Source organism: Pichia membranifaciens, assembly GCF_001661235.1.
Source record: "Pichia membranifaciens NRRL Y-2026 unplaced genomic scaffold PICMEscaffold_7, whole genome shotgun sequence".
NCBI lineage: Eukaryota > Fungi > Ascomycota > Pichiomycetes > Pichiales > Pichiaceae > Pichia > Pichia membranifaciens.
In genome coordinates, this window is record NW_017566988.1 from 65,405 (window position 1) to 77,461 (window position 12,057).

The window sequence follows — 12,057 nt, forward strand, 5'->3', positions numbered from 1 at the left end:
TGTGTAGGGTACCAATCGGTTAAGAAACAGTTCCCAACGACTAGTTACAGCAAACATGCCGATGGAAGAAACTAAGCTAACACAAGATGAAATCAGTCTTTATGATAGACAAATTCGTCTTTGGGGAATGGAGGCACAAACCAATCTCAGGAACTCGAATATCTTAGTTATAAATTTAACTGGGGTTGGGGTAGAGATAGTGAAAAATTTGACCCTTGGAGGTGTTGGATCCTTAACCTTAATGGATTCGAGCACCTTGAAGGAGCAAGAGTTGAATAGCAATTTTTTTGTGGACAAAAGTCAGATCGGGATGCTGAAAGTTGACGCATCAAAGAACAGGATACAAGATATGAATCCCAGAGTACAGTTTAAATCAGATTCAAGAGATTGGGAAGATTTAGGGGAGGAAGAATTTTGCAAATATCAGTTGATTGTTTGTACAGGACTAAACTCGAGTCAAGTTTCAAAGTTAAACAAGATAAGCAGGAAGATAAGTATACCATTGATTGCCTGCTGTGTTCATGGAATGTATGGGCTGATTTTCAACGATTTGATCAAATGTCAGAGCTGGATCAAATTAGAGAAATCGGCCTTACGGGAAGTTGGAGATATTGACATGGTGAGCAAGATTCTGGCACTAGAAGAAGTTACCGAAAACGATGTTGAGTTACAGAAGGTTCTTGTGGAAAACGAATATCGAAGTTGGGATGAATTGAGTGGTAGGTTTTTGGATGCGCAATTGCCGACGGACAAGAAGAAAAAGAAGAGGGTGAACCCTGCCTTGGTCTCGTTGTTGGCCTTGTTAGAACTGCCTGGGACGTACTTGAATAAGGATATAGAGGATGTGGTCATTGAGAGAGATTTATTGGATGCCAAAATTGGCAAGGTTCTAGAAAAATACAATCTACCTAGTAGTATACAGATGGACGACACGAGTCTTGAGCGGTTCATCAAAAATGCGTACTGCGAGTATCAACCGACGAATGCGATTGTGGGGGGTGTTGTTTCGCAGGATATAATTAACATGCTTGTGCATAAGGAGGTTCCTATAAACAATGTGAGTGTTATTGACGGGTTTAACTGTGAGATGCCTGTGTACAATTTGTGAGGAGTGAGTGAGTGTTGTGTGTGTTTATGTATCATTTGTATTGTATAGTTTTACACTTCTATCCCAGCCACCTGTGACTATATTCAGATCTTTGTAGTCGTTGCTACCGTTGCGGTAGAAGAGATCGCAGGCCATGATTTTATCGAGGGTCTTGAACTTGTGGAACACTATCCAACTGTCCGAAGCAGTCAAGGAGAGGACGCCGTCATACCCGGTTGAGACGAGGAACTCGCCTGAGGGGGAGAACTGGACGTTGGAAATCAATTTGTCATGGGCGAGGACGGAGGCCACCTTCTTGCCCATGCGGACGTCCCAGAGAAGCAACTGGGCGTCGGCTCCGCCCGACGCCAAGTGGTAGCCGTTGCTTCTCCAGTCGAGGGCGTGCACGGATTTGATGTGGCCGTCCTCGTGTAGGTCCATGACGGACTTGCCCGAGCGGAGGTCCCAGAGCTTCACGACGGAGTCGTTTCCCGCGGAGGCGAGGAGAGATCCATCCGGGTGGATCGAGACGGTGTTGACCGAGTCTGTGTGGCCCTCCTGGTAGTAGAGCTCCTGGGCTGTCTCCACGTCCCAGAGACGCCAGGAGAGGTCCGCAGACGCCGAGGCGACGAACCTGCCCAGCGGATGGAAGCACACGTCGTTGATGCGTGCAAGATGGCCCGTGAGCGGGGTGATTCCGGCAGAGCTGGCGTCGAGAGGGTTTGCCACGATGTTCAGTGTGCCATCGGAGCCGCCCGTGGCCAAGATCGAGGCCGCTGTCGGCGACCACTGGAGACCGCTCACCTTTTCCGGGTGCAGGCCGGGCAGCTGCGAGCGGACGGCGAGGTCTGAGGGGTCGACAAAGTAGCAGCCGCCGTCCCAGGAGGCGACTGCCAGCACGCCGAGCGGGCCCGAGTGGGCGACGGCGGAGGTGAACCTGCTGGAGACGGGCTGCGTCCCCTGCAGCGTGAGCGAGCTGCGCAGGAAGGCGTAGCAGTCTCTGCGGGCAAGGAGGTTGGCGACGCTGTCGAACGCCCTGTGTGCGTCGTACTGGCGCTGGACACGGCGCTGTGCGCTCTGCAGCGAGTGGTCTGCAATCACGACACGGGAGGCGTAGAGGCTGTCCGGACCAGGCGTGTAGAACTCGTCGTCGTCGTCGCCGCCGTCGCTGACGACGCCCTTGGCGAGCGACAAGTCGTCTGCAGGACTCGCAGAGGCCGTTTCCATCGCACTGGCAGCAGTTGTCTTGTAAATGGAGCAGTTGCACACAGAGGGTACGAGCCGCCAGACCAGCTTTGCCCTTTTCTTTTCCCTCAAGATGAAGAAGATCAACAAAACATACAGTCACGTGCGCCAATCCCCTCCTTCTTCCCCTCTGCCCTGCTCACGTAATCCGGCCCATCTTTTTTTTTCTCCGGGCCCCCCCGGGCCGATCGGCCCCGCGCCCCTTTTTTCCTCTCGCTCCTGCTCTTTCTCCTCACGCGCCCTCCCCGTTTCTCCGCCCCCGCGCCCCGCCACTGCACCCCCTGAGTATGGTTTCCGCTACCCCACACTGGCGCGGACCTGCGGACCGTCGGGGATTCGGAGATCCCGCGTCTCCGGCTGCTGCGGCAGCACTGTGGCGGTGCAGCCGGCAGCCGGCAGCATGGACGTGGGCGTGTGCATGTCCGCAAGCCCGCGGGGGTGGGCGCACTCCGCTGACCCCTGCGGGCCGTTCTCCCGCTGCCCCGTGCCGCGGCGCAGCTCCGGCGGGCCTTCCCCAGAGAGCCGAGGGAGATGATTCACACTGCCGTCATGGCAGTGACGGGGCGGCCGGGGCGTGTGTGGCGGGAGTCTGGGGTAACAGTAAGGTGTGCGGTGACGGAGGTGGTGAAGGAGGAAGGGAGAGAGCAGGGGCAGAGAGGCCATTGCGGCTGCGGGCGCCGGGGCAGGAGTGGTATAAATAGCGGGGTGTTTGCCATCCTCTGGGGTCGTTTTGCTGGTGCGGAGTGTTGGTGGAGTGTTGTTAGGTGTGTTTTGTCTGTTGTAGTTCTTCTTTTCTTCAACAAGCAGTTGGTTGAGCACACAAGCACACAGCTTAGCACACGCAGACGCAAACACACAAACGCACACACACGCACACACACATCCACAATGGTTTACACAAAGATTGATATCGATGCCGAAGAAAAGGCGTTCCAGGCCGAGGTCGACGCAGTCAACAAGTGGTGGGCGGAGCCTAGATGGGAGGGCATCAAGAGACCGTACACCGCGGAGGAGATTGTCAAGAGAAGATCCACGCTCGTGAACCCAAACGCCTCGGACGCAATGGCCAGAAAGGCGTTTGCCCTCTTGAAGGAGCACGCCAAGAACGGCACCTCGTCCATCACCTTCGGTGCGCTCGACCCTATCCACGTGGCGCAGATGGCCAAGTACTTGGACACCATCTACGTGTCGGGCTGGCAATGTTCCTCCACGGCTTCCACGTCGAACGAGCCTTCTCCAGACCTTGCAGACTACCCTATGGACACTGTGCCAAACAAGGTCCAGCACTTGTTCTACGCGCAACTGTTCCACGACAGAAAGCAGAGGGAAGAAAGATTCTCCCTCTCGAAGGCTGAGAGATCCAAGTTGAACTACACGGACTTCTTGAGACCCATCATTGCCGACGGTGACACCGGTCACGGTGGCACCACCGCCATCTTCAAGTTGACCAAGATGTTCATTGAAAACGGTGCAGCAGGTATCCACATTGAAGATCAAGCTGCAGGTACCAAGAAGTGTGGCCACATGGCCGGTAAGGTGTTGGTTCCAATCCAAGAACACATCAACAGATTGGTGTGCATCAGAACTTCTGCTGATGTCTTCCACTCTTCGCTTTTGATTGTCGCAAGAACCGATTCCGAGGCTGCAACCTTGATCACCTCCACCATCGACAACAGGGACCACTACTTTGTCCAGGGTACTACCAACAAGGACATTGAACCCCTGGTGGACGTGATGAACAAGGCCGAGCAACAAGGTGTTTACGGTGACGATTTGGCCAAGATCGAAGCTAAATGGGTTGAGGATGCTGGTATCTCCCAATTCCACGAAGCCGTCGCTGCTGCCATGAAAAAGGAGTCCAAGATCACCGACAAGGAGGCTGCCATTGCCAAGTTCAACTCCATTGTCACGCCATTATCCAACCACTCCATTCGTGAAGCTCAAAAGGTCGCCAAGGACATTTTGGGTTACGAGCTTTACTTTGACTGGGACAAGCCAAGAGTCAGAGAAGGTTACTACAGATACAATGGTGGTACCCAATGTGCCGTCAACAGAGCTAGAGCCTTTGCTCCATTCTGTGACATGGTTTGGATGGAAACCAAGTTGCCAATCTACGAACAAGCAAAGGAATTCGCCGAAGGTGTCAAGGCTGTCTACCCAAACAAATGGTTATCTTACAACTTATCTCCTTCTTTCAACTGGAACTCTGCCATGACCCCAGAAGAACAAGAAACTTACATCCCAAGATTGTCCAAGTTGGGTTTCGTTTGGCAATTCATCACCTTGGCCGGTCTACATACCACCGCCTTGGCTGTCGACAACTTCTCCAGAGATTTCGCTGCGCACGGTATGAGAGCCTACGGCCAAAACATCCAAGCAAAGGAAATAGAATCCGGTGTCGAGGTCGTGAAACATCAAAAATGGTCTGGTGCAGAATACGTTGATTCTATTGTCAAGTTGGTGACAGGTGGTGTTTCTTCAACTTCTGCAATGGGTGCTGGTGTCACTGAATCTCAATTCAAATAAGTGTATTATTCCCCCTCTTCCTCTCCTTACAAAACTTAAATGTCTTATGAAAATTATGTAAAAACATTCAAACTTTCGATTCTCACCCCCTATCGATGATTTTTATATAATCATGTGCATGTCTTTTTATTATATATCATTCAATTAATTCGAATTAAAATTCAACAACTAAAACAAATGTAAAAAATGCGATTACGTAATAGTAAAGATTTTGAATTTTTCATGTCTTCGGTAGGAGCAAAAATTCCAACCTTTTATATCGGTCAAACTATCTTCCTTTTGACACCTATTTTCGAATCTATTTTATCATCCGTCTTTCCTTTTGCCTTTTCACATTTTTCAACCAAAACATGCAGTACCTCAAACGTCAAGGACTTGTGTCCGTGGCGTTTGGCCAACATTCAAGGGGGGTGAGGACAAGAACACCCATCAAGATCGACCTTACCAAGGGAAAGAACAAAAAAAAGGGGGCTATTGATATACAGGACAAAGATCCAGGAGTACCTGTTTCAGACGGGAAAGTAGAAAGGTCGAGGTTTAGTAGATTTTCAGGCACCTCTCCTTCTCATTCTTTTACTTCCACTCCGTCATCTTCTTCAAGAAACAATGAGTATTTGAACGAAGTAATGCAGGAAATGAAATTCAAGAAGCCTCAAGATATCGTCAACGAGTTGACAGCACGCTTTAAACAAGACGGTGTGGAAGTTGACACGGATTTTATCAACCGAATGGTGCAGGAGTCGGCAAAGGAGCAGGAGCTTGTATCTGAATACATCAAAGATCCCTCGATGACGTTGTCCAAAGTGAGCGAGGAAGAAATCAATCGATATATCGATTGGCTTATTGAAGACGGCAAGAGCCGGATCAGCGATCAGCACAGAGATACATATAGAGAAAAAGTCGAAATAAGGAAAAAGTTAGACGAATTCATGACCAGCGATGAGAACGAAACCGGCTCTGATCCGGAGGCGATGACAAAGGCATTTGCAATGGCACAGGAATTATCAGTTATGGATTCAAAATCTTCATTGAACAAACTACCCCTTTTTTTGAAACATCTGACTAAGATGAGCAACGTCGATTTACAATCCTCGGTACCTCTCGAGAAGTATGCCGCATTGTATGAACTATCCACACAGATTGTGGATTCGGACAGACGTGAGCGATGTATCTATCTTTGCGGCAAATTATTGTACCAGGCTCTCCGCAGAGATTTGGGTCCTAGGGCAAGACCGGATCCGGTTAATGAGAAATTTTTCATTGAAAGTTGCATTAGATATAATGACCTTGATCGGGCGTTTTTCTTGTACGACACAAGAAAGGAAAAAGACGTGAAGAACGAACGATTTTGGTTTGAACTGGGTGTTTGCATCCATTTAAGCAGGTACTTTAACGAGTCCACTTCACTCCCCGACAATGCAGGAGAAAACAATAAAAATGAGAATCAGATGGAGAATGAAGATTTAAGTAAAGCTATAGATTTGGTTCACGATATTAGAGATCGGTGGGGCTATGTGAACAATTTAACGTTGATTGATGCTTTGAAAAAGTGTTGCATGAAGGAAAATTTCGATGATGCTTTCTGGTTTTGGGAAGATATTGAAATCAACATACAAAACTTGGGAATCGTCAAAGAAATAGTGGTTCCTGAGACCAGGCTCTATGATGATAAGGACAGAGAACAAGTTTATAATTACTACAATCGGACCGAGCCTATCTCTTACGACGGCATTCTTGAATGTATATTTTCCTTTATTGGAGGATTGCAGTTTGAAAGAGGGGTCCAGATGCTTAAAAATGTCGTTGAAATCGATGAAGAATTTATCTACGAATTTGTTAGGAGGTTTGGGGAACAATTTAAATATTCTGGTAGAGAACTATTTCTCATAACTTTAGAGGAGAATTCCAGGGTAAATTATCCATCGTCACATAAACTTTCCACAGAAATACGAGATTACTTGATAGAAGAGATCAGCACACTACAGAAAACGAGATGCGTTTCTTACAATGAGGCAAAAATTGTTGAAGATATCAACATCTATCTTGAACGGTTAGCAAAGCTGAAAAGTAAGCATTTATCAAAAATCAATGATTTGCAAGAGATCATTCAAAGTGGCGAGAAATTAACGTCTTTTGACGTCAGGTCTCTGCTTGAGATTTTACTTCAGCACAAGTCTGCTGCCTCCTTTCAGCTTGCATGCAGGCTCATAGGTCAAATGAATGAGCATAAATCCAATGGTGTCGTGGACAGCATTTTACCGGTTGCTAATTCCTACGCTTACACCGAATTTTGCAAATTGTTCTTGATACAATCAAACCCAAGAGTGAAGGAGATAAATGACTTGTTGCAAATGATGGTTGATTATGATATCAAAATGGAACAGGAACTAGCAAACAAGATCATTCTCTCTTTCATTTCGAAGAAGTTGTACTCGGAAGCTATCAAATTTATCGAAACATATGTTTTTTCTGATAACCCAATTGCCGTCAATCATATCCGTTTGGGGAAACCGGGAACGAAAAATTTATGGACCACCTTATTTTGTGCTTATTATAAGTCTGTCGTTTCAGGAACACTTACTGGTGATTTGTTTAGCCTACGTTTGAATTCTTTACGCTCGCTGATGAAAAAGATGATGGAACAGGAGGTAGATGATAATTTCACCATACAGGAAGCTGTGGGAACATTACTAGCCTATGGTGATTTTCCAGGATCAATCTGTTTGATTCAATGGTATGGAAAATTGGTTGGAGAAAAAAATATTAAGTTTGATTTTGTTTTGGCAATCAAAACAAAATTTGAACTCTCTATTTCTAAGGCCGAACGTTATTTGAAGCACACCGGAAAAGCAGCTCATCAATACGAACAGAAAATAAAACAATACCGTCATCACTTTGGAGTTCAGTCTCTACATGACGACTTCAAAACGAGAAGGGACTTTTCATGGCAAGAGGTTGCCATGGTTTTGTACAAATACGCGGAGTTATTTTGCTACAAATCGACCTATACTAAGGAGGATCCTTTCTCTTTGCTTCTTCCAGACTCCGAGCGCTACCACAATAAAGCTGTATTTGAAACAAATCTTTCGGGGCTGCAAAGATTTTACAACTTGCCGGAATGGAAGCCGTAAAAAATTTCCATTTATTAAATGTAAGGACCTGTATATAAAATTTATAAGTAATTATGACAGAGATAGATACAGCATATGCTGTATAGGTTCCGCGATTACATAATCAGACTGCTAATTTGATACACCATATGGTGTGAAAAAAAGAGAAGGAAAAGAAAAAATTTTCACTATATTTCCGGTTTGGTATCTCTTAGGTTGGAAGACCAGAAGCAATAATAAGATTTTAATAGTTCAAATAGCTTCACATAAGACCAATCAACCAAAATGCCACCAAAGTTTGATGCAAATGCATCATCTTCTAATGCCAATGGCAACTGGGGAACCCCGGCTTCCGGATACCAAGGATACAGCGGATCCGGTTCCACTGGTTACAACCAACAACAAAGTTCACCTAGCGGCAGGAATAACAACAGAGGTTTCACGAATCAAAAAAGACAACCACAACAGATGTCATACGAAGAGTTTTTGGCACACCAGCAGTCTAGTTTGAATTCAAGACCAAATGTTCCAAGTGGTCAGAGTTCTCAGGTATCTTCACGTGCAAACTCTAATAGTACCGTGCCAAACGTCTCGTCTTCCCCAATGTCCGCTAATGCATCTTCGACTTCGATTTCTTCTGCTCTAGAAAAGCTGGAAATCACGCCTCTGTCTGCCTCCTTATCAGAATTAAACAAATCAACCAAGATTTCTGAAGTTCGTGAACAATGCAATACGATTGCAGATTTAGTTTACGAACACGGTGCCTCCTCATTGCAAGACTGGAAGATTGGTGAAGTTATCAAAACCTTATCTAAGCCAAAAAACTCCCCATTGTTGAGAGAAGCTGCTCCTGTTTTAATCCAAACTTTGAGTCGTAAGTTTGCAGGTGCTACACCAAATGAAGCATATTTTGTTGACTTCTTCAATTATGCATTTGACCTTTTCACAGATAAGGAAAACACAGTGAAGAGGGCTGCACAGGCCGCTGTTGACACTTTGTATGGTATGTTTCCAACTGAAGCTAAGGCTTCTATCTTAGTGGGACATTTCTTATCATACCTCAAGTCTGGTGCAAAGTGGCAATCCAAGATCGCATGTTTAAAATTAGTCGAAAAACTCATTGAAGAGTGTCCTGCAGATTTATTGGAAATGGAATTCTATGATGCAATCCCAATTCTTACTGATATGGCCACTGATTTCAAGCCTGAATTAGCCAAGGATGGTATGAAGGTATTGAAACAATTTGTCAAAATTTTAGATAACTTGGATTTGTCTCCAAGATACGACATAATTGTTGAAACTTTAGCTAATCCTCAGAAGGTTCCAGATTGTATCAAAACTTTGGCTTCTGTCACATTTGTTGCAGAGGTCACTGAACCTGCACTCGCACTAGTTGTTCCAATTATTGACAAATCTTTGAAAATGTCATCGTCATCTCAAGAACAATTGAGACAAACTGTGAAAATCACAGAAAATTTGACCAGATTGGTTAACAATAAGCGTGAAATTGAAAAGTATATTCCTGTTTTACTTCCAGGTTTGAAGCAAGTTATTCAAACTGCTTCTTTACCGGAAGTTAGAGATATGGCAAATGATGCTTTGTCAGTTGTTGAAGAGGCCGAGAAGGAACACAGTGATGGTAAATTCCACGGTAGACTTCACAAGACATCTGCTGCTCAATATATCCAACAATTCAAGAACCGATTGAACAGCGATGTTTTGTTCAGCTACTTAACCGGCATTGTTGTCTCCGACGCCAATGTTAATGATTGGAACTCTCTTTCCGAATACTTTACTATGGCATTATCATCTTACTATAAAGACGATGAAGAAGAAAAGAACAAAGAAGTTGCTGATATGGTCCTAACTTTAAAGACTTTGTTTACTCCAGACGCTGTTAAGGATGATGAAGAAGATGGTATTGTCATTGTCAATGCAGCTTTCTCTCTTGCTTATGGTGCTAGAATGTTGTTAAACAAGACAAACTTGAGATTAGTTAAGGGTCATAGATATGGTCTTTGTGGTAGAAACGGTGTTGGTAAGTCCACTCTTATGAGAGCTATCAACAATGGTCAATTGGAAGGATTCCCTGATCAATCTGTCTTGAAGACTTGTTTTGTTGAGCATAAATTGCAAGGCGAAGAAGGTGATTTGAACTTAGTTGATTTTATTGCTTCTGATCCTGATTTGAGTGCTGCAACAAAGGAAGAAATTGCAGATGCGTTAGAGAGTGTGGGGTTCAATGAAGAAAGAAGAGCGCAAAAAGTTGGATCTCTCTCGGGTGGTTGGAAAATGAAGTTGGAGCTAGCTCGTGCCATGTTGTTGAAGGCAGACATCCTTTTATTGGACGAACCTACCAATCATTTGGATGTTTCCAATGTTAAATGGTTGGAAAACTATTTACTTGAACACACAGATATTACATCATTGATTGTTTCTCACGATTCGGGATTTTTGGATGCGGTTTGTACTGATATCATCCATTACGAAAATAAGAAATTGGTTTATTACAAGGGTAACTTGTCCGATTTCGTTGATATCAAGCCAGAAGCAAAAGCTTACTATACTTTGACTGATTCTAATGTGAAGATGCATTTCCCACCACCTGGTATCTTGACTGGTGTCAAGTCAAATACCAGATCGGTTGCGAGAATGTCTAATGTCACATTCGCTTACCCTGGTGTCGAAAAGCCGTCTTTAAAGAACGTTTCATGTAATATTTCACTTTCTTCAAGAGTTGCAGTTTTGGGTCCAAATGGTGCAGGTAAGTCCACCTTAATCAAACTTCTTACTGCCGAACTCGTTCCACAAGAAGGTACTGTTGAAAAACATCCAAATTTGCGTATTGGTTACATTGCTCAACACGCTTTGCAACACGTCAATGAGCATAAAGAAAAAACACCAAATCAATATTTACAATGGAGATATAGATTTGGTGACGATAGAGAAGTTCTTCTGAAAGAATCTCGTAAAATCGGCTCGGAAGATGAGAGAAAAATGATGGAACAACAAATTGACGTCGGCGATGGCCGTGGACCAAGATTTATTGAAGCTGTGGTTGGTAGACAAAAATTGAAGAAATCTTTCCAATACGAAGTTAAGTGGAAGAATTGGCTTCCAAAGTGTAATTCCTGGGTTCCAAAAGATGTTCTGGTTGAACATGGTTTCGAAAGACTTGTGCAGAAGTTCGATGATCACGAAGCTTCTCGTGAAGGTCTTGGTTACAGAGAATTAACCCCTAAGGTCATCAGAGAGCATTTTGAAGCAATTGGTCTTGATGGTGAGATTGCAGATCATACTGCGCTTGGTTCACTTTCCGGTGGTCAATTGGTCAAAGTTGTTATTGCCGGTGCGATGTGGAATAATCCTCACGTTTTGGTTTTGGATGAACCTACCAACTATCTTGACAGAGATTCTTTAGGTGCATTAGCAATGGCAATTAGAGAGTGGAAGGGTGCTGTTGTGATGATCTCACATAACAATGAGTTTGTTGGTGCATTGTGCCCTGAACAATGGATTGTTGAGAATGGTGAACTAGTTACCAAAGGAGTTGCAGAAATTGACCAAACCAGATTTGAAGATGGTGGTAATTCTGAGCAAACGAAGCTGGCTACCGAGTTGGCTAAAAAGTCAGTAGCAAAAGCAGATGACGATGATTCCCCTGCAAACATCAAAGTCAAGCAAAGAAAGAAGAGATTGACAAGAAATGAAAAGAAGTTGCAGGAAGAAAGAAGAAGACTCAGATATATTGAATGGTTGAATTCTCCAAAGGGAACCCCAAAACCTGTCAATACTGACGATGAAGATGAGTAATCTTTTAGATACATTTTTTGCTTTTAGATTGTTCCTTCATTTTACATAAAATTCGATAACTTTATTCCGCCTATACTATTATACATCTATGGTTTTGTACTTTTTCTATAAACATTCTTGAATGCACAATACCTTGTAGATACTTTGTTAAAAATCATACAAAAATTGCAACAATTCCGGTACTCACTAAGAAATCAAAGACGAAATTACATACTAACCAACTGAGAAAATATAATATCTTAGGACTGAAAACAGTCCATATGAATAAATGAAATC

The 12,057-nt window shown here is 44.4% G+C and overlaps 6 protein-coding genes across 6 annotated transcripts; 4 read left to right on the top strand and 2 right to left on the bottom strand.

Annotated features, from left to right (window-relative positions):
* Positions 1 to 61: 61 nt before the first annotated feature.
* Positions 62 to 1,108, top strand: PICMEDRAFT_37288 (hypothetical protein; the record flags this gene model as incomplete). Its single annotated transcript, XM_019163073.1, has 1 exon — positions 62 to 1,108. One exon carries the CDS (start codon positions 62 to 64, stop codon positions 1,106 to 1,108), a length of 1,047 nt encoding a protein of 348 aa, XP_019015423.1.
* Positions 1,109 to 1,147: 39 nt separating this feature from the next.
* On the bottom strand, positions 1,148 to 2,245 carry PICMEDRAFT_22582 (hypothetical protein; the record flags this gene model as incomplete). The annotated part of the gene is made up of 1 exon (XM_019162269.1): positions 1,148 to 2,245. A coding segment is annotated over one exon (1,098 nt), but the record flags the coding sequence as incomplete, so codon positions are not given.
* Positions 2,246 to 2,629: 384 nt separating this feature from the next.
* PICMEDRAFT_13520 (hypothetical protein) lies at positions 2,630 to 2,995 on the bottom strand (the record flags this gene model as incomplete). The annotated part of the gene is made up of 1 exon (XM_019160073.1): positions 2,630 to 2,995. One exon carries the CDS (start codon positions 2,993 to 2,995, stop codon positions 2,630 to 2,632), a length of 366 nt encoding a protein of 121 aa, XP_019015425.1.
* On the top strand, positions 2,972 to 5,024 carry PICMEDRAFT_18234 (hypothetical protein). Its single transcript, XM_019161917.1, has one exon. It carries the CDS (start codon positions 3,221 to 3,223, stop codon positions 4,856 to 4,858), a length of 1,638 nt encoding a protein of 545 aa, XP_019015426.1. The 5' UTR covers positions 2,972 to 3,220; the 3' UTR covers positions 4,859 to 5,024.
* Positions 5,025 to 5,168: 144 nt separating this feature from the next.
* Positions 5,169 to 8,042, top strand: PICMEDRAFT_65417 (hypothetical protein). The gene has a single exon (XM_019163486.1). It carries the CDS (start codon positions 5,209 to 5,211, stop codon positions 7,987 to 7,989), a length of 2,781 nt encoding a protein of 926 aa, XP_019015427.1. The 5' UTR covers positions 5,169 to 5,208; the 3' UTR covers positions 7,990 to 8,042.
* A 394-nt stretch (positions 8,043 to 8,436) lies between these two features.
* On the top strand, positions 8,437 to 11,781 carry PICMEDRAFT_37379 (hypothetical protein; the record flags this gene model as incomplete). The annotated part of the gene is made up of 1 exon (XM_019163080.1): positions 8,437 to 11,781. One exon carries the CDS (start codon positions 8,437 to 8,439, stop codon positions 11,779 to 11,781), a length of 3,345 nt encoding a protein of 1,114 aa, XP_019015428.1.
* Positions 11,782 to 12,057: the final 276 nt, after the last annotated feature.

Bases quoted from the DNA above. Each gene is read 5' to 3' on its own strand.
- PICMEDRAFT_65417 (XM_019163486.1), top strand. From the start codon at position 5,209: ATGCAGTACCTCAAACGTCAAGGACTTGTGTCCGTGGCGTTTGGCCAA.
- PICMEDRAFT_18234 (XM_019161917.1), top strand. From the start codon at position 3,221: ATGGTTTACACAAAGATTGATATCGATGCCGAAGAAAAGGCGTTCCAG.